The 22,139-nt window shown below is 53.0% G+C and overlaps 1 protein-coding gene across 1 annotated transcript in view; it reads right to left on the reverse strand.

The window, feature by feature from the left end:
- Nucleotides 1-20,551, reverse strand: part of LOC126575545 (trithorax group protein osa-like) — a 23,165-nt gene extending 2,614 nt beyond the window's left edge. Inside the window, exons 1-4 of the mRNA XM_050236287.1 lie at nt 20,501-20,551; nt 18,749-18,931; nt 1,138-1,564; nt 1-1,044 (exon numbers count right to left, since the gene is read on the reverse strand). The exon at nt 1-1,044 is cut by the window's left edge and continues 2,074 nt beyond it. Of these exons, the coding sequence (XP_050092244.1) occupies nt 1-1,044; nt 1,138-1,564; nt 18,749-18,766 (1,489 nt within the window). The 5' untranslated portion in view covers nt 18,767-18,931; nt 20,501-20,551. The remainder of the gene's footprint in view (nt 1,045-1,137; nt 1,565-18,748; nt 18,932-20,500) is intronic.
- Between the last annotated feature and the right edge of the window lie 1,588 nt (nt 20,552-22,139).

Here is a 22,139-nt window from a genome sequence, read left to right on the forward strand (position 1 = left end):
GTGGTTGTGGTTGCGGTTGCGGCTGGGGACGTGGTTGCGGAACTGGTGCCTGCTGAGTGAAATACTGGGGCTGCGGCGGTTGTGCCTGCTGCTGGAACTGACCACGGAACTGGTACTGAGGTTGTGGCTGGTTGTAGATCACACGCTGGGGCTGCGGTTGCGGTTGCTGCTGATACTGGTGCTGATAGTGTTGCTGGAAGTGCTGCTGTGGCTGTGGCTGCGGTTGTGGTGCTGGCGGCTGTGGCCGGAATGGTGGTGGAGTTGCTGGCGAGAAATGCTGATGCTGTACCAAGGGTTGCGCCTGCGGCAGATGCTGCTGATGGTGATGGGGCTGCTGCTGCTGTGGCTGATAGTGATGATGCGGCTGAGGCACAACATTGTAATGCTGATGTGGTTGCTGCGGTTGCTGCTGATGATGCTGCTGCTGCTGTTGCTGTGGGTACTGCTGCCTCACCGAACGATCCTGCTGTTGCTGCACAAACTGCTGGTGCTGCTGGAAGAACACATCCGACTTGGCACGATGAGTGGGAGCAGCCGGCTGTGGCAGTGCCACCACAGGCTGTGCAACCGATTCCGATTCCGTCTCCGACAGCTGATGGCCCGACTGGTGCTTGTCTTCAACGCCGAACGAAATCCGGATACCACTGTTACTGTGGTACTTCTCCGAGTCCGGATTAATGATGGCACGCAGTGTGGTCGTCTTCAGTGGTGGGCTGGGCGTCACAATGATCGGTTCCTGCGATGGGTCCTCCTCCTCCTCGCTCTCATCCGGAATCGGTTTGATGGCCGGCAGTGGATCGTCCAGCACGAGCTGCCCATTCTTCTCGTCCTTGTGGTACTTCACGTAAAACACCTGCACCTCCTCCTTCTTCTTCTTCTGCTTCGGGAACAGGGACTGCGTGTCGAGCGGAAGCGAATCGTTGCTCTCCTTAATGATAATCTCGATGATCGGTTCCGGTGGTTCGATGTAGCGCGTATGGATCTGCGGTGGCAGCGACTGGAAGCTACCGATCGAGTTCGTACCATCGAGCTGTGGTTCGAAGCCTGTGCAGAAGAGGAGAAGGTAAAATGGCACTCAATCCGCCGATACCTAAACGCCTGGTGACCATGGCAACAACGGAAAACGACGGCACCTACCTTGATACGATCCTAGCGAGGCACCGGACTGTGCGGGGCCGAAGCTGAACTGCGGCTGGATGTAGTTGCTCTGGAAGTTACTGTACTGGCCCGGATCCTGGTACGCGTGCGAAACACGGCGCTGGGCCGTGTGCGCCGGTACGGTCTGGTAGTAGTTGTAGTTTCCGTTGTAGTTACCGAGCTCGAGGGTTCGCTTGCCTCGTGCCTCACGGTCGCTACCGGCCGGTTTGGTCGGAGTGCCGCTTGCCGGTGCTCCCTTTTTCGTGGTTGCCGTTGCCTTCGTTGGAGTGGAGCTGGAGTGCTGGCGTGCCTTGGCCGCCGTCGTCGTTAAGGTGGATGGTGTTAGCTTGGCCGTTGTTGTCGCGGTGGCGCCCGTCGCGTTCTTGGGCTCCACATACCCCTGGAGAACCGCCAGGGTGGCGATCGCCTGGAAAAGATAGAAATAAACGGAAAGAGCGTTCGATAAGAGAGCGAAAAACTTGAACCGAAAGGTCAACGAATGTCACTTCCGTGCAGCATCATCATCATGATCATCATCATTATAAGCTGCTCACGTGTAGCTTTCATTTTCGTTTCGTTCGAGGCGTTACCGTTACAAGGCGAGCTCCCCTTTCCAAGTGATTAACTACTGTCGAGGCCGAGGCCCGTGAAATGAATCCAATCAAATCACACTCACCCTCTGCGGTACATGCAAGAGGGAATATACTCATATATTCCATTAAGCAAAAGGCCACAACACATCGTGCAAAAGGTCAAAGGGATGTGCGAGGGACCATCGCCCGGGGGGGGGGGGGGGGGGCATGCGAACAGACCGGGAACAGGGACTTCTGGAATCTGGCTCGTCATGCACGGCGCATCACTAGCGCGCGTCATGTAATGTGGTTGGTGTGTGAGGTGAGACGGTTTCTCACACTTCCTCCCCCCTGGAACCCGAGGAGGAGCCGCCCTGTTATCGGGTGACTTTCACCTTTTTTCCCCCTAATCCATGGGCACAAGAACTGCCGAACTGAACAGAGTAGCGTTACAATCCAGAAACACCTTCCTCCGGGCGTAGATCCACGCCTCTAGCGTGTTTTGTTCTGGTATTCATGCCACCTGGTACCGAGAGGAAGATGCGGTGGTGATGCCGGGGAATTCTTTCTTCACTTTCACTCCTCCTCCTCCTCCTCCGTTCAGTCATCAATCATCGACAACGATCGGCGTACAACGTAGCCAACCAGCAAATGTAAGGTTCGGTTAGCATTTTTAAAAGAATAAACGACAATGGCGGTCAATTAAAAATGAGTTAAAACCAGCAGCTCCAAGCCGGTTGCTGCTGCTGTTTGTGAGGAGCACTTAAAGCGTTTCGCTTGTTCCGGTTCGGCAAATCTCAGCTCAAGTGTGAGGTAGCAAATGGAGCCTTTAAGCCTTTTGTTTTGGGTGCTACAGGAACAGAGACATCCCGTTGGACGTACGTAAAAGAAGATCGAGAAGATCAACAATGCGCATCGAGTGCGGCAGTCGTCATGGCTAATTGTTCCCACTATGCGTTCGCGCCAAACCTCGGAGCAATGGAACGACGGAACAACTTTCTTCGCCGCACCGCGCACCGCGGAAGAAAGCCAAAGCCAGCGAGCGTGTGACGGCTGTTTAGAGACGCATTTTCCGCTCTGCCGCTTCCCTGTAGTGGCTACACCTCCGGCTACCGCCACTGCTTTGAAGCAGGTGGAGGTAGCAGCAGTCAGCAACAGTAGTGGGTTTATAAATTCATCGACAAATTAAGTGATTTGCTTTTCCCGGCCAGTGGCGCCCTCACGCACCGCCTAGCCAGCCCGACCGGTCTGCCAAAATGGACATTTTGATTTAATCAACCACGATCACCATCATGCTAACAACGTATGTTGTTTTCCCTTAACGAAATGGCCAAGAGGGGGTTTGAGATAGGATTGAGTGGTTCAAATGCTCGACTCCACTGCCGGGAGCCGTCCTTGGCTTTCCAGGGTGGCCACCCGGTTCGTGCAGCATCCGCGTGCGCACCGTTGATGATGGATGGTTATCGCTTGTTATGATTTCCAAATGACCATCATGTTCCAGCGCGCACCACTCCAACACTATGCTGGCGCTATATTGCCATAGACTTATCGTGCGGTCCCTTGTTCGCAGTGATTCCCAACATTGTGTAAGGGCTGTTAAACATTAATTTATCACCACGATGGACGAGAGATAACGTAGATGCAGATCGTGCTTGTGGTGAATGATAATCATTAGATGAAGCTTTGCAGAAATGATGCTTTGTATCACTTATGGACCTTTTTGGGGACATGTTGTTCCTTCAGGTGCTGCGACACAATGGCCACCACCACAAACGACCGAACGGGCTCACGTGCAATCCGTTCACCGTAAAGGAAGCACACTCTTCCGGAGTGTCCAATCAGCTACACATGCTAGGCCTTGTGGTCACGCCCGTTCACGTGATGTAATAAAGGCGAAGTGCACCTGGAACCCCGGCTATCGAGTCATCGCGGTGTAGGTTCAGGATGATCGACATCACGTTCCAGTCGTCTTTGCGTCATAAAGCATCATAAGCGTAATCTTAATTACCAATCTCCGGGAGCCGGACAGAGGAGCTCCTCTCTCTCTCTCTCTCTCTCTCTCTCTCTCTCTCTCTCTCTCTCTCTCTCTCTCTCTCTCTCTCTCTCTCTCTCTCTCTCTCTCTCCTGCTCCGTTGTCAACGTGCTGCGTCCTCCGTGGTGCTCTCCGTTGACGTCGTTGTCGTTGACCACCATCAACGGGGCTCATTGAATCGAATGGTGCATCACGGCAAGACATCTTGCTGGCCCCGGCGATCATAAATCTCTTCCTCATCATCTTGGAGACCTCTGGAAGAACGACCAAGAGCACTGGCCTGGTCGGGCCTGCCCTGGTAATCCAGATTTACGGCCGACCGTAACAAAATCGATTTATTTTGCGGACACATCCCTGTCTTCCCCACCGCTGGCAGCACTGGGCACATCTGGTCAGCCGGCAAGGTGTCGCTCAATAAATCAAAGTCTCCCCCCCCCCCCCCCCCCCCAAAGAAGAACATTTCCCTCGTGATGGTGGATGGCGTTGTCCAAGCGTTGTCACGAACGTCGAGCGAAGTCGAGCCACTAACTCGCCAAGGGATCATCCACCTGGAATGCCGGCACGGAGCCCTCGAGCAGCAGCACTAGCCGCTACGTCATGTTACGCCACGGGGCTCGTGCGATCCGGGTGTTGAAAGAGAAAGTTGCTCATCGTGCGACTCAGCGCCCGCGCGCGCTCGCGATGATGTTCAACCTTAACGCCACACCAGCCGCCAGCGTGACTAAGCAGCAGCACCACGGCTGTTTGACCAAACACAAACCGTGGACGTTAATGTCGAAACGATCCCCTGGTGAGGGGTCGGTGGAAACTGGCGAGGACCGGCCTTATTTGTTCTTAACCTTCCTCACTAGTCCCTGTTGTGGGTTATTGGAGGGGCGGGGTTTGATCGTTTCGAATGGAGCAGTATTGTCCAGCGACACTCTACTGCGTTGCTAGCGATCGTAAATACTTCGAGCACCGACGCGAGATCATAAAGACGATAGAATTTTAATGAACCGAGAACATCGATCGCAAGATCATCAAATTACCGTTCCCAGGGCACCTCGCACCCTTTTCCTTTTTTTTTTTAATTTTTACGATCTGCACCCGAGGATGGCCGGGGGAATGTGTCAATTGGACGAATCTCAGGCTCTCTACCAGGCGGAGCCGGTGGCGAATGTTGCCATAATGCCGTCCCGTTACTCGCGTCCTAACGCTCTTGCCGGTGCCTTGATGGAATCCCTTTCCCCCTCGGGTTTATTGTCTCGATTCGATCCGGGCTGCCGAGAGGCACGTACTAATGTTTTGATTAGTCCCTTCTCCCCCAAAAAAGAAAGAAAAACGTCTCGTCCTCGTCGCCATAATGGGGAAGATTGGCTGCCAGACGGGGCCAGACGAAAGCGGTACACGAACGCCTCTTTCGTGCGAGACCTGAGCTCGAGTCGGCGAGGTGATCGTAAAAATTGGTTATAAAGTGATCGCGACTGTGAGACACGGATTGTCGTCTGTTCAAAGAATTCGCCGCCGCCACCGCCGCCGCCGCTACCGCCATGATGATGCGACCAATTTGTAACCGTTTGTTGTTGTTGCTGTCGGTGGTGTGTCCGACAGGGTGAGGTGTCTCCTGGTACGTGTCTTATAGCACCTAAGAGTAAGATGATGAGCTGCTTTGCTGGCGCTAATCCACTTTGCTGGCGGTTGCTTCCAGCTTGGCAGCAATAGTCACCATCACCGTTAATAGGGTTGTATTGTAACAGACAGAGACAGCCTAGAGACGTGAAGCTCAGCTTCTTCGCACCTGTCTGATGCGCCTGGCACAACCTGACCAAAAGGAATGGAAAGCACAGTCAGCCAGCGCGCAAACATTACGCAAAAGCCTTAACCACAGGGGGAAGGCGCACTCAACCTCAACCTTCCAACCGGTAAACCTTCCATCGTCTCCGGAGCATATCCAACGGCGCGATAACCTGGGCCTACCGTGTTTGCGAAAGGATTTGCACAGACCATCAGCACCACCATCATCATGATCATCATCACCGTCTTTTGGGGCACATCCAAGCAAAGAAGGGTACCGCAACCGTTTTGCGCACAGTGCAACCGGGTAAACACGCCGGACAGGTGCGCCAGGTGCGCCAGCGTAATCGCAATTGAAAGCCAGGCGGCGGCGTCCGGCGTTGTGCGCATCCATCCATCAATATTTATCGCACCGAGCTGTTCATAAAATCAGCTGGAGATTACTGGAGCCCGCAGAAAACCGAAAGTGAGGTTAAGTAATGTGCACGCTCTCGTGGTTTAACCTGGCTGGGAGCATCTAGCAAGCACTGCAGTTGGGGCCTACTGTGTTTTGCCATTCCAGACGTAGTGTACACGTCCTTCCGTTTCGGTTTCGGTCGTATAATTACCGCGCACGAGCCCACATTGCTACTGACCCAGTCCCCCCCGGGGGGGGGGGGGGGGGGGTCCAGTCTGGGTCTTGATCTGGATCTTTGGAAGGGCTCGCACGCTCACTCGCTGTACGATGATGAGGCAGCAGGCATCAATTTGTGGCGTCGTGGTGGCCACTAGCAAAAGGGGCATCTCCCTTGGAACAATCTGCGCGCGCGCGGTTACGCGGTCGTCGATTGGTGGCGGTGTGTCTCATCTTCTAACATCTCTGGCTAGTCCCCAGGCCATCACACAGTCGTAGTCGACGTCGCGGCCGTTACCAAGCAACAACAACCTAATTAGCATCAACAGCAACGGACGCAGCATCGTCATCGTCTTATCGAAGTGAGCTCACTCGACAGCGACAACCGTACGGAGATTCCATGAGATTAAAACCAACAGAGAGAGAGAGAGAGAGAGGGGACACGGGACAGTCATTTCACTTTCCATTGTCACATTTCGTCGCATGGTGGCTTGGTGACCGCCGGCGGCTTAATGTGTCACTTTATCACCAATCAATCGGGACGACCACGTGTACGACATCAGTGGTCACCGTGGTTTGATTTGACGGGCTGACTGAACCCCACAGCCCCAGAGAATACCCGAGCGGGACACACGTGGGAATTGGGAAATGTTGATCGGGTTTCGGGACCGTAAAGTGAGCTGTCAGAAGGCAACCCACCAGGGGTGTCACCGCGATCCGCCCCCCCGGGGGGAGGGATGTGGAATGCAGAAAGCGAAAACTTTCTGGCCACGCACCACCGTCAGTCGCCAGGCGTCATTCGTATCGTTCCGGTTTCAACTTTCACCACACACACATCGGACCTGGACCGGGACGTGGAGGACAAACATACGCACCAACGCAACTCGTCGGTGTGTTTGTCTGATTTGAATTTTACAACAAGACTCCCGAGAGAGTGGCCAAGGGCGTGCGCGCGCTTTTTGTCTTTGAAGAGCCGGCGACGATGTTGTGGCCGAAATGTTCGAGATGCTCATAAAACACTTATCAGCGCTCCACCTCCCTTGGCATGCTGGCCTGCTGGCTTGGCTGGATCCGTTTTCCCGGAATGCAGGAATCTCCGTCGCCACGCTGAATCCGCACTCCGTGCTGAACGTTATCGATGTTGTTTCATCGGACCAGCTCGGTTTCCGTATGAGGTTCGTTCCGGAATTCCTTTCCGGATCTCCGGAGGGGAGCGATAATAAAATTAGCATCGGCCACCGCCGTTTGATGTCCATTTTCGGTGTCGCGCGTTTGTTTTTTTCGTTGTTCCGTCTCTTCGCTCAATCATCGTTCCTCATCGAACATCATCGAACGTCGTGATCGTGTATGTGGCTGCGTTGATGATGTTCCGTTGTACCGTTAGCGCCAGCGAGAGGAGAGGCCCCTAATGAGCTGATGCCAGGCCGCGGGAAGGAACAACTTCATTAGAGAGTGAGAGCACGATTGACTTTCGTGGGACGAACAGCTGACCAGAAAAGTGCAACAGAACGATAGGCAAATGAAGATCAAACTAGCAAACGACATCGTTGAATCATCACTTCGATGATATTACGTGGCACTTCGGCGAACCATATTCGAACGGAACGGAACGAGCTTGTCGTTATCGGGTGTGCAGCAGACGACCGCGGCCTCATATTTATGAAATTCGCTCACATCGTCCTCACCGCGCGTAAAGTCCTGATGAAGTGGCCCCGATGGCATCAGCACGTGCAAGTGAAAGGAATGGCCACCACCGGGAGGAACGTGCCATGGCCACCAAGACAGCGCATTATTACGCAAAGTTGGCGGACGCGTTTGCTCGTAACAAGTCAGCGAAGAGACGACGAGGAGCATCATCAGCTGCATCAGCAAACATGGCGACCGCGCTTCTGCAATTAAAATGCGCATCAGCTGCTGGTGTGCTCCGTGTGGTTGTGTCTCTCGATGGAGCTTACCGATATGCCGTGGCCAATGTATAGATCGGTCAACCGGCGGATGTGTGCGTTGCACTGTTTCTTGTGGCCACGCAAATACAAACGGAACCGTGCGTTCGGAAGCGGTCCAGAGAGACTCACAAAGGTAGAAGCGGTCGAAGCGGGCGTAAAGTGGTACAAGACGGGGATAAAATGGGCAACAGAAAGAGGAGGAACAGGGAGTAAAGGCCCCCCCGGCGAGGAGGGCGGCAACACAAAAACAATCGTAGCCTGAAGCAGTACTTTCCAGTTTTGCCTCCGGTATCATATGACGCGTCGCCGTAGCGACCAGGGTGAGGCATCGGGATCCACTTCTCCTTGCCTCCCGTCCCACACACCCCTTTCTTCGATTGGACATGCGTGTCCGGTTATGGGTGGCACACGACGGTAAGCGGCTTGCGTGGCCTTCAGAAGAAAGTTTGCGCTTCCGTTAAGCAGACACAGGCGGAGAGAGAGACAGACACAAAGAGAGAGAGAGAGCACGAAAGAGGAGAACCGGATACGAACACGTTCAGAGGGGGGTTGAGCGGATCAAGTTGCTCGATTCCGAATCGGGATCGCCTCGAAGATTCATTCACCGAGCATCAGACATCGGACAGATCACAAGGGCCAGTGAGTGAGATAGAGGGAGAGAGCAATCTCTTCGTTTGAATGAGAGGAAAGCAGAATCCCAGCGGGGAGCGGCCTCTCCCATGAATGATAAGAACCAGTCCTGGAACTGGTTGCCGCCACACAAATCCGAAAGTCGCCTCCGGCCGTATTGATGACGCCACTGGGCGATGATGGTGCCCCCCCGGGGGAGGGAGGGGGGGGGGGGGGGATAGACACTTACACTTTCATCCCATCCCGCCAATCGGATTGCACAGGCAACTGGAATGGTGGAATGCTGGAATCCCTTCCCATGGAAGGAAGGGAACGGAAAAGGAAGGGTGAGTGCGTCTTATCGAAGGACAAGCAGTGGCCAACGATGAGCACTGGTGTGAGTGCAGAAAACCGGATATCGAACCCTCGTAAGCGGGGGCCCTTTCTCCATTCAAGGATGCAACCAAGCGAACGCAGCAACCGTTGCACCGATGACCGGGCGGCTGGCTCCTAGCAACCGACGGTGCGTTATGCAAGCGCCATTTTTCGCGGCGCTAGTTGAGTTGAAGGTGTACGTGACCACCGAGAGTACTTCACCGAGAGGCGAGCGGCGCAAACCACCATCCGTGAATGGGTTATTAGGATGCAAATGAAAGGGAACGTGACCTATGGTGGCGCGCGCGGACCCGTGTCCCGATGCTAGATGCCAGAGAGAGAGAGAGACGCTAGGCTAGGACGGTCGGTTATCAGTGAAGGGCATCTTGAAGTGACTTTCTCCCTTTTGGTAGACGTAGGAGGACTTCCCATAAATTGGCAAACGCATCACGCGTTCTTGTGGGCCACCGAGGGGAGCGTAGGAAGCTGGCCACGCGAGTGGAGATCTCTTCGATCAGTCACGGGGTCGTATTTCGAACTTGGCGTCGAGAGGGAGAGAGATACCTCTTGCTGCTGCTGCTGGTGCTGTTGTGGTATTTTAGTTGGAACGATTTTTTATCTTTCGGGTGCGGTCCCTCCTTCCATCTTCCGGATGGTCCACTAATGTCCAGGCAACCCACACAGCGTCACACAACCGGACCTCTTGATCGTCGCCCGGGAATGTCTCCATTTATCAAGAGCGTAACGTACGTTGGCGTTATCCGATCCACGCCCTCGGGGGCCAACGGTTTCGAAGGGCCATTGGCCTGGCCTTAAAAAGGTCATCCCTTTCCGGAGGGCTACACAGAGAGAGAGAGAGGGTGCTCTCTGTGGAATGCTTTCCTGCGCTCGGTTGTAAGGAGCGCCAGGCGCACCACGTGGACTTTTAGTGAGTAATTGAGAGACGGGTTTAATGCTTAATGTTGTGGAGGCGATCTAGTGGGCGAGCGCTTCACAAATGCTTCAATCGCTTTAGACACTAGAGACCGCGTACGTTGCTCTAGCTCAGTTGTCTCTTCCTCATTCCTGGCGATGGTTTTATTTTAGTTTTTTTTATTGTTTGTTTCAGCTTTCTGGCAGTACAGCTTTCTGCTGACAATTTTTTTCTATCATTTTCCACCTGGATTGTAGCGTTTAAGGCGCGGAAAACTTCTCTGTTGACGATCGACGATTCCTTTTTGAATCTCGAAAAGTGCAAAGCGATCAGATTCGCTTTAAAATCCACATTCTTTTATGTTGATGTTACACTGATCTTTAGCCCAACATTTTGGGGAGTAATAAGTGACAACACTGTGCATTTGTGCGGCAACCACAACTTAAAACACCGAGCAACACAACAACAGCTGCTGCGTTGAGCAATCGCTGCCCTGCATACATTGCTCCTCTCAGCCGAAACCGACCGCGCATTCGGGTGGCATGAGGAGGAAATGAATGAAAATGAAATCATTTGGAATGAAGCAAGCGAAAGAAGTGCTAGCGAAGAAGCAGCATCCTCACACACAGCCGCACACTCATTACGTGCCGTGCACGCAGAGCCGCGGCAACAGAAGTGCAACTTTTAATGTAAAACCTTGGCAAAGCCCCCATGGCCCGGGGGCCATTTGTGCTCGCGCGCGCGCGCACCGCTGAAAATGGAAAATCCCCGCCACAGAAACCATCGAACCAACAGTCCAAAAAGTCTTCACCGGTGGTAGAAGCAGCAGGAATAAGATGCAAACGGACCGCGATCGTACAAACGCCAATTGTTGGCGCTCCGCTGCGGTTCGGTCGGTGTTGGTTTTTCGGCGGTGGTTGGCAAATGAAATAATGAAATCGTCCCCGGACGACGGTGCGCCTGTGAAGCGCTGGAACGGGGGAACTCGAGATGCAAAACGAGAGCATCGACCTTCCGCCTCCATGACCGCAGCTTGCTCATCGGCTCACCGGTGCCACCGATCATGATGATGATGATGGTGGTGTTTTTGGTGAGCAAACCCCCGGGGAAGTTGAAGTAACGCCGCCATGATCTTCGTCGTCGGCGCAAAGGAAGGAAGCGATGGCTGGGATCGAATGTCACGACCTCCGGTGTTGCCATCAAGCACCGTGTGGGCTTGGGCTGTCTGTTTGTCTGTCACCGACGATGACGACGCGATGAATGAAAGCGATCGCGATCACAATGCTCGCGGTGACAGGTCACCGGTGTGGCAGCTGCTGAGAGTGAGTCGTGCAATTGATTATGATGATGTCTTGGTGGGATGCACCGGCTCGGCCGGCGCAAGATGGAAAGTGATAACGAAGGAGCAGATGGAGAGTATGAGCGGGTGGAGGTGGGTGCAATTACACGCTCGACACACCAGTCCGTCCATCTGCTCGGTTCTGCTCGGCGGACAGTTGCACGTTGCTCAGCGATCGTTGATCCGTTTGTTTCCGGAGCGGAAACACAATTATACCTCTGCCACCTCGCTGCACGGCAGCTTCACGATACACTTTGTCTCACGCATCCGTGATTGTGTTGTCGGATTCGAGTGGAGCCACAGCTTGAGAGCTTGGAGCGAGTGGAATTGGGAATGCCAGATAACATCTTTATGTTCTACGCTCCTCTACCTCTTCAATCAACGCGCATGCTGTGAGGGAACGAAGGGAGGAACCCGATGGCACTTCACCAGCGAAACCCTGTTCGATCGACCGATCAACGCCTTGGATTCCGAGTTAATTCTCTTTTAGATAAGTTATTACGCATTAAATGGGGAGGGGCCCGCAATGCGTAAGCACCGTGGCCGACGTGTCTCGTGGGCTCCAAGACACCGTGACGGAATTATCTCACCGGGATCGCAGCGACCGGTGGGGGGAGAGCAACAAATTAATTCCATTCGATACACCAGCCACCTGCAGCTTCCCATTACCCAGCGAGACCACAAATGCATCGCTAGCCAAGCCTCTCTATTCCCGGAGCTAGAACATCCTCTGTTTCGATCTTTTCCGGTTCACGGGAACATCTGGAGAAGCTTTTCGTCCACACAACCAGACGGACCAATAAATCTTATCAAGTAAACAATTCTAGGGGCAACAGAGTCCCTCGGGTGCCCAGAGTGCCAGAAGATGTTTTCCGCGAGAGAATCCCAACGGAAGAATCCACAGAAGAAGTGATGATCAACCTTTTAAGAAACGATCTCCGGTGGTGCCGATGGTGAATGAACTGAACTCACCCTTTTCTTCTTTTTTTTTTTTAAACTAGAACGCTGTGAGAAAGAGACCAGCAACGACACCCATTAGAGCAGGCGTACCTACCGGTAAACGGTTTCATTGACCCCGTTGGCCACCGTCCAGCTGCCGGCACTTATTTCCGTCGTCGTCGTCGCCACCACTTGGGCCACGATCGCGTGAGGTGAAACAAAAAGGGCCCCGGGAGAAGGAGGACCGTGCCTGGTCGCTAAAGGTCAGAGGAAATTAGATGACCGAACCCAAACACGAAGGCGAAGTGGAATCCGAAATTCCCATCTCGAACCAGATTCCGAAAAAAAAAAACGGGTTCGTCGCCTGCCGCCGCCGCCGCCACCGACTGTTGTCTTCCGTTTGAATCTTCCGTTAGCGGGAGCAGGGAGGGCAGCTAACGATCGGGCGGTTGTTGATACTAAAGTTGGTCATTTGCATTGCATTAGAAGTGGTGCGCACCAGGGTTCGTTAGCATCGGTTTTCCCTTTCTTCCTTCTCCGCCTTCCACCTCTTTCTCCTCGTGCACCACTTCGACGCCCCGGGGGGTGCCGTACTGCATTGCATTGTGTGTGTCGTCCGGGTCTGGTCTTCGCTTCGCCATCGCCATCGTCTCGCCTCGGACGACACCAGCGGCAGCGATCTAATTAGCGTAGCGAAGTGAAAGTGTCACCTTATCGGTGCCCGAGGGGCCAATGGCGTTTCCATTCCATCGATGACGATCCGTCGCTTCCTTAGTCGCCCGATCGAGCTCCAATCGTCGATCGTACGCTTGAGCGTGTGTTGTGTTCTCGGCAACGACTCGAAGGGAATTTCGAAACCTCTCTTTTCACCTTGGCACGTGCGCCTAAATTAGACGGCTCACAAAAATTGGGTGGCAGTAGTCCCAAAAATGGCGCTGTATGTGGCGATCACCCCTCCCCGGGGGGGGGGGGGGGGGGGGGGGGGGGGGAGCACAAAACAATTTAACTGGCGAAATGGATGCCAATTAGGGTCGCAAACGCAAAAGACAATCATACCGGCCTGCCAGCCAGCCAGCACGATAATTGCGATCATTTGGTTTCAATTCGCGGTCCGCTCGGCACACCCCGGACGTACGATCAGCGCACGTCATTCGCGGCGATCGATCGATCGACTCCTGATGCCGATCGTGCACCATCAGACCGTGCTAGTGATAGCTTGCGGTGACGCGCCGATACAATGTGTTGGCCGCTTAGCGTTGGCAGAAAATGAAAGTGTTTTCCGCAACCCGGGGGGGGGGAGCGATCAGCAGCACCACGCTTCTTCTTCTTCTTCGCCATCATGCGAGTAGTTTAGCTCAGCGATCAATGCCGATCGGATGCGGTAAATTATGCCCGGCCGCAAAAGGGACGACAGGCAGGCAGACAGGCGAGGAGTAAGCTTGGATTACATGATGAACGTCCCATCGAAGATTAATCACTGTCCACGGTGTGTACTGATCATCGAGTGGCTTCGGCTCGCCGATCCGATCGTCGTCGTCGTCTGCCATTATCGATTCACTTTAGGGATCGGGCGTGCTCCTTCGTGAAACAATAGGGGAGTGATGGTTGTTGTTGTGGAAACGGTTAATCGAAATCAACAAGTGCGTCAAGTGCGGGATGTTGCTGAGAGTCTAAACGTCCTACACAGTGAAAGCAGTTTGCAGGAGTAGCAGGCAACAACAACAACAATGGCCACAACCAATGGGCACTCCTCGCGTGGTCGCCACGAGCCACAAACTCGAGCTCCTTCCGCGTCCTAATACCCCTTCTCATCCTGTCAGTGCCCGATCAATCGTGATCGTGCGGCGCTGCCAATGGTCGAAACAGGTTCCTTCCTAAGCCTCCACTGCCATGGTTTTCCATCGCCCAGCTTGTCTGGTGTGGTGTTTGTTCGGCGCAAACGGAACGCCCTTTCGCCAGTTCCCCAAAACCGCAGCCAACCAATTGATTGTACCGTGAAGAGAAAGGGGGTAGGGTGATTGGCTGTGGCCAATCGTGCCAGCGGTAGATGGCGTACTGTGCACAGCCAGTGTGGCCAGTCCAGCCGGCCGACCACTTCGTCACAGCCGTTCATTTTCAATTCTCAAACCCGGATTGGTTCTGCACGTTGGTTGGACTGCCCGGCCACGTACAGGCAAGTGTCACGACGCTGCTGCTTTATCCTGCTGCGCTCCTGGAAGGGCGGTGGAGGCAAAAAAGGCCACCGATACTGGCCGATTAGGTCAGCGAGAGGGCCTGGAAGGGGGGGGGGGGGGGGGGAGGCAGTGTAATTGAGAACCAATTAATTGACCACCACGCGGGTCTGCGCCCTTTTTGGTGTATTTTTTGCGAGACTTTCCACGCGATTTTTTTTTTACCGGCAACGGCTACTTTGTTTTGTTTGCCATTCTCCTTGGTTGATCACCGACCATTCGGTCAAAGTTCAAACCCGATCGACAAGACATTGCGGAGAACTGTTGGGACGTTTGGCGTGAAAAGCGAGCACTCAGGGCTCAGGTTTAGGCTCTGCTTGGCCTTTTTCCAAGGCGCCGGGGGAATGCACCCTCGATCTGGTTGACAGTGATCAAGGGGTAGAAGAGGGGCTCGATTGCACAACCCCGCGGCGAACCGTCTAATTCAATTAACGATCACGATCCCGTCCGCTTCGTCTCGGGCCTCGGAGCCTAAAGCCGGCGATACATGAAGCGTAAACTCAAGCGTAAATATAAAATTAATTTACACTTGAACATGTTTACATGACCGGGTTGAGACGCGTAATCCGAATTACACTGAACTTTAATCGACTTTTGTGAGAAAAATAGAATCTTTTTTCCAAAGAAAAAGATTAAAAACGCTAGTAATGAACACTCACTATTAATGCAAACCACGAACAGGAAATGTAGTGGGGCAAATCGCTTGCAAACAGCGTTTACGCTAGGATTTATGCTCCGTGGACTTATAATCTCTTTTACATCGTGTAAACGGCAAATGTAAACTTTTTGGCATTACATTCTGAGTTTATACGAGAGTTTACGCTTCATGTATCGCCGGCTTAAGAGTGTCTTCCGGCACACTTCTTCTTCTTCTGCATCTTCTTCTTCACGTCGTCGTCTCCTGTCAATCTCCATCGGCCACGTGACCGGAAGTGCAGCGGTTGGCGAATCGCTGAATCAAATACCGTTCGATGAGATGAGGTCGGCCTCGGCCACAGAGATTATCAATAATAATTAAATTATTTGTAAATCATTTCTGCAGCAGCCACGTGGATCGCGGAAACGACCACGGACCACGACCAACAACACGGCAGGCAATAGTCACGAGAGCTCACGGCTCGAAGCAGTGATAAAAACCCAACAGCAGAAGGCGAGTGGAATAGCGGAAGTGATCGTTGCTGACACAACAAATTGGAAAAAAACCTTCTTCTTCTGCAGCCATTTCCACGCACCAACTCGCCAACGCGAGCATCTCAGTGCATACAGCCGGCGGTCGGGCGCGCGGATAGGATGCGCGGAAAATGTAAATTATGTAAATCGCAGACTCACGCCCGTGGCGGAGCAGTTTCCCAAGGTGGGCTCCACTGCAGCCTCCCCCATTTGCAGACAGGCATGCAGCGCCTGCCACCCAAACCAGCGGCGATAACACGCGAAACACGCGCCACTCTTGAAGGCGCACCACCTTGAGGTGCTTCGGTGCCACGGAGCGCGGTCACGTGCAGTTCCATCATTTCCTCGGTTGCGCCGGAGCTGGTTGCTCCAGATCCGCGTAACTTCGACAAGCGACCCAAGTTGGGGGGATGGGATTAGTTGCCGATTAGTATCGCTTCTTTAGCTTCATGCGCCAATCTCGTTAACTGCGTCCGTGCTCTCTTGCTGCTTCCATTTGGAGCACGCGTCTCAATCCTTAGGTGGATCAGCGTTGGAGGGTTTTGCCGTGCCGCACCATTGTTCTCGATGATTTATTTTCTTCTTTTTTTCTCTCTCCTTCCCTCCCATTTATGCGTCGAAGAGGAATCCCACGACACCGGAACCGTTTGTTGGCTGTTGGCAAAGCAGCTCGGGGTGCAATGCCAAGGCTGCTTGGATGCTTCCATCTTTCCCGCTGACAAATTGGCGAAATGCCAGTTTCGGATGAGAAATCGAAATTCCATTCCATGCTACAGGTGGAAGGTAGGAGGAGGGGGATGGTATTTGTTTTGTGTCCGCCAGTTTACGTCCGCGACGATGACTGAGTGGCACATCTTCGATTTCTACTCTTCGGCGGTGATTGAGTTAATATTGACTCCCGGCCGCGGGGTTGACTGAGACACCTGTCCTCATCTCACCTTCCCTCTTTCTCTCTTTCTCTCTGGTTATGATGCTGGCCTCCGAGAAAGGGTCGCGAATAACGGACAGAGAATCAATCTTAGCATAATCGTGACCCTCCGATCCGATCCGCTTCGCTTCGCTTCCAGCACAGCGCCAAAGACAGAGTGAAGTGAAGAAGCTCTCTCAAGTCAGCAGCAGCACGATCGAGAGGTCACGGGGAGCGGTTGGGGGAGCGATGGACAAAACAACGAAAAAAAAAAAATAACAACGACACAACAACCGTTTTCACGATCGACCGTGGCGGAGGCTGAGGTCATGGTAAAATTTCTCCCACGATGTGCTTTTTTTTTTCTTCTCCTTCTTCTTCTTTTCATTTTCTGCAGACCACACCGATGGGATCCAGTAGTGGGTCTCCCTGTCCGGTGTGTTCGGTCAGTGTGGCAGATGAGTTGGCAGCTTGGCGGGCGCCCGGGCTGCGCGACAGGTGACGATACTTCGACGCGGAGATTTGTGGTGGAATACTTTCACAAAATTTCACTTCCCCGAGGACAGGGAAGTCCTCTTCCTTCCCTCTGTCTTTGGTCCATGGCAGCCATCGGTAGTGGCCGGGATCGACCGGTTGCTAGCGATTCGATCGCTAATCGGATTGTCACCGGTTGGTGGATGCATTACTGCATTGTGGTTATAATCTAATCCAACAAGGATATATGCTGCGCTAATAATGATGATCATGATGATGATTTTGATGATGATGATGAGGAGGAGTGATAAGTCGGTTCAAAATAGTCATTTTGGAAGTGCGATGATGATCATTAAAGTGAATATTGCAGCGAAAATCGTGCCCTTGATCATCGTGCAATCGTAATTGTGCATCTGCAATGCCAGGGGTGTACCCTCGTACTGTTTTTGTAAGTTCTCCTCTCGATCCTCGCAACAGAAAAAAAGGGAAACCACTTCAATCCACGATCGATCCGTCCCGTTCGGCAGCCGTTTGCTTTTGTTTGCTGCCAACACTAATGGCGGTCGGAATGGCCAACCAAAACGACCACTCCATCATCCATGCTCGATGCCGATTATTTCCGTGTTTTTATTTATATACCGATGGGCGCAGCGAAAGCCGAAAAAAAGGGGCACCGACAAGTGTCTGTTTTTTTTTTCGGGGTGTATTGTCGCACGCACCGCTGACCCACACCGCTGCCCCGCTCAGCTGCCTGTCTGTCTGCCAGAATTGCTTTATTTTCTGCCTACTGGCCGTCCCTACGGCCACACTCTCCCGGCCCCCGCCCCAGGGGGACATTCGGAGTGAAATGGGCCTATCAATCAGCAGCAGCGGACAGCAGATAACCGAAATCGCTTTCGCGCCGGTCTCACTGTTTGACAGTTTGTGAGCTTTTCGTGGAGGTCGTGGAATGAAACATGACGGTCATTAAAGGGCCTCGCCGAGATGGTCATTTATCTCGGGTCGGGAATAATGCCGATTGCCCGGCCTGCCAGCCAGCCAGCCAACCAGCACGTTTCGTGAAATTGAGCTATTGAGTCCCAGATGGGTGTGTTCGTCTGTCGCGTGGAGTGTTTGTATCCCACTTTCTTGGTAATGCAAATAATCAGCTGCTTTTATGGTTTATGGCCAGAAAGTGGCCAGAAAGGGCTTGATGGGGCTGCTACTCTGGCCAATCTACTCCCCGAGATCAGAAAGTATCGCGCGAGAGTCCACCTTGATCTACCTCAAACTTGCCCTTTCGGTGGCTTTCGATGTGGAAGATCATTTCGAAACGAAAGTGAAGACGAACCGAACCGTGTGACCGAGAGAAGAGACCACAAATGCTAGTGGGTGTTTGAGAATCCGGCCGTGGAGTGTAAAAGTACTCGAAAAACACATTCGAAAGGCACATCTCCGTGTCTGTCTCGGGTCACAAGGTAATGAACAAATGTGTGGTCATCCAAATAGACCAACTGTTGGGTCCAACCATACTCCCACACACGATTGTCAATAAACCAGCGCCGTGCGCACGTGCTATTGTGTAACGAGAAACGGTGGATCTGTCGCCTATAAGCTGCTGGGTATGTGCCTCTTTGAGGTCTTCAGTTTTGGGATCTATCTGGAGTTGCAGCTCAATTAAATATTCCACATCTCTCTTTCCCTTTTTTCTCCAGAATAGGACATGCAATGTTACTCACCAAAACGAACAATTTCATCCTGGCGTTGCTAGAAGGAAGCTAGAAAGGAAAGTGCGACACTGTGAGGTGTCCTTCTTCACTCGGTAACAATCGGCACTACTTTTTCTTCCTCTACTTTTTCTACACTTAAAACGGTTTGCACACTGGACAAAAGCACCCTCTTCACTCCAATCGATGACGAAACTGCAAATATGAGATAATAGGTTAAGAGATTCAGCGATTGACGCTCGGGCGGGTTCGTGTCTTTCGTTGAAGTCTTTTGAGTTCCCGTAAAAAAAATGCGTAAATGCTCTGTATAAACACTTTCTTTCTTTCTTCTTTTTTCCCCTGTCACATCGCTAATCAATTTCTAATCATCCGAATATCGCTAGTCGATCGATCTGTGGATTGATTTTCCAATCGCCAAGTGTCACCATCGTTTAAACCCTCACGATTCGCTCTCCGATTCTCCGATGAAAGTGTTCCCCAGTGAGCGAGCTGCTTTCACATAAAACGGTTTTGCCACCACGAAAATCTGCGAAATCGTTCCTCAATTATCACTTTAACGGCTCACTGACGACGACCACGATGACGACGACGCCGAATGGCCACCATGAAGCGAATCGATCGGGCACACGCGATTAGCGGTCACGAAAGTCCCCGCCAAAAAAAGGGGAGAACAGGGAAGGCCTAGAAGAGGGGAAAATTCGTCACAAATTCGCGACCAGCGCGACCTGCGCGACCTCGGTGCACCTTCGTCGCTGTGCCCGAACTAACGGAACGCATTAAACGCATTTGAAAACACCCTCGAGGTGTTTCGCGACACGACCGACACGGGAAGTAAGCGCTTTCAGATCACTCCGTCGGTCGGTCACTCTCTGTGTGTCTGTGCTGTGTCCCAGGCCAGGAGGAAGCTTCACCAACTTTTCACACAGCTCACTCTCCGCACCGCGAGGAGGCTTTCTCCATTCGAACTTCGCTGCCAGAGGCCACCAATTGGCTAACTGCTGGTTTTTTGTTTTTTGTTTTTTGGGGTTTGCTTTAGCCAATCACTGCGCCACGACGACGACCACGACGACAACGACCGTGAACCGCGGCACCACAATGGACAACCGAAAATGGACCGCCAATGGACGGGACACGCGGTTTCCAAAGGGCAGGTTTCCGTCAACCAACGAACCGCACCGGCACCGACAGCGGCCACAAAACCAATCAATCTCTCCCGTTCCTGCGTTCGCGATCCTGCGCTGCGCGAATTCGGGAATCGAAAGTTCCGCTGGCCACTACACAAAGACACCAACACACACATGAGACGTGGAGCGCCGGTCTACTTATCCGGACACGGGTAAGGCCTGTTCTGGACTCTCGCTCCGCCAAAGCACGGACCAACGGACTGGGGGAGTTTGTCTTAATTTTCGCTTCCTGTCGCGCCGTTTTCTTAGCCGTAGAGTCACTTTTGCGTTTTCTGCCTTCAATTTGTGTTATTCTTCTTGTTCTTCTCCCCGTCTTCACATTGTTGGCTGCACTTTCACTCTCACTCCGTTGTCGCTGTCCTTTTTGGCGAAATCGCCCTTTTGGCGACGCGCGAGAGACGTCGAAATCGATCATACGGCTCGATGCTGCAGCCCGTCACGAATTGCCCCCGGGGGGCTACGATCACAAGATCAAACCGGCGTGTGGTTTGCAACCGAAAGAAAGTAACCAACAACCACGGCACACAACAGAACCCGGTCCCACCCGGTTATCACTCTACTTCTGCTCCTCGTTTTGTACCTTGGCGTCGCTAGGACTTTGGACTTTCGGGACCGCTGCTGCTGCTGCTGCGCGCGTCCGTCTCGCTGGACAGTGCGTGTTCGACTCGTGGCCCGGCTGTTGGGGAAACAAATTTTTATAAAATTGGCCCCCAGACCGCGACCACGACCACGACCACGGCAAGACTTTACTCTCACTCTCGATCTCGCGAACGTCACATGCACCGATCGCTCCGTCGCTCTCTCTCTCTCACCATTCACGAGGAGACTCCGGGGGGATCTTCTTCTTCTGCTGCTGCTGCTGCAGGACTCAACAGCTTTTGAGGGAAGGGTAGCGTTCGGTTCGATCGCTCGCTCGCTCGCTCAATCACTCTCACTCTTCACGAACTCGCGCGCGCGCGCCCGTTCGCGATCCTCGGATCTTCACCGTCGCTCTCTCGTGGGTTGTTGGTGCTGCTGTTTCGCTTCGGCTTCGCTTTCGCTTTCGCTGAAGAACACTTCTCTGCGGGCGCCCCTCGAGGGGGTCCGCACTCGGTCAGATTGAGGCATCGGATTTCCAGAAGAAAAAAAAATGGGAACCCCAGAAAAGGAGGAAATGCCACAATCTTGCGTCAAGTGGCGTCTGCAGCGCGTATTTTCTTTTGCTTTTCCCCATTCGTTTTCCCGTTTCGATCGGGTACCGTTAGTCCGACGATCTCTGCCTAATTGTTGAGAAATGGCGCGGGTATTCTGGTGACATTATCAGGTCTTCTCCTTCGCTTGGGGGTTTTTTTTTTGGCACCACAGGCATTGAGCAAGAGCGAGTTCGAGATCGGGAGCGGGAAAAAAACGAGGATCAGTTTAAGTTTTTTTAGTGATCGACCGGTTGGTTGGTGATAGAATTTCACAACTTGTGCACATCACAGGTGATGGTCGCCCCGGATCATTGTGATCATTTGTGGCCTTTTGCGTCGCATTAAAGTTAATTTTAATCCAAACGAGTTCTTTCTGTTACTTCAAGGGGACTGGAAAGTCGTTACATTTACTCATTTCGCTCTGTTAAAGTGTGTAAAGTGTGTTTTTACTCACTCTTTCAATTGCAAATGCAAACAAAACGCATCAACATCACCATCGATTGCCCTCTGGTGGATTGATTTGATCAACACGAACACACAATATTCCGCGGCCCTTCCGTCTGCCAACACTCCATAACTCAAGAGGTCTGTTTGCCAAGCGCCAGGGAACGGTAGCTCGCCCCTCGGGGGGGTGGTCGATGGCCACGATCGCAGTGACCGATCGCAGAGCTCCAGGTCTATCATTATAATTCATCCGGCGTGTCTCGCGTGCCTAGCGATCGGCAATCTATCCCCTGCCCTTCCAGACCGGGGTGCCCGCATTGGTGATCGCATTAATCATGGTTGGAACCGATCGGCCGGGACAAGTACATCGATCCCCCGCCTCTGCCTCTGCCGCCGCCACCACGACGAGCGATCATTGCACGCGACGCGGCCGTTAACGAAAAAGAAAACACAAAACACCTTCCTCGGGAGCCAATTTGACGCCGCAGTGATCGCCGCGATGATAAAAGGGCCAGGGCGATGTGCCAGGGCTCACCTAATTTGATCGGACGCATAATTTCGTCCCGATGCGACTTCGGGCCCTTCGACCGATCGATCATTAAA

This window comes from Anopheles aquasalis, chromosome 3 (assembly GCF_943734665.1).
Source record: "Anopheles aquasalis chromosome 3, idAnoAquaMG_Q_19, whole genome shotgun sequence".
NCBI classification, from domain to species: Eukaryota; Metazoa; Arthropoda; class Insecta; order Diptera; family Culicidae; genus Anopheles; species Anopheles aquasalis.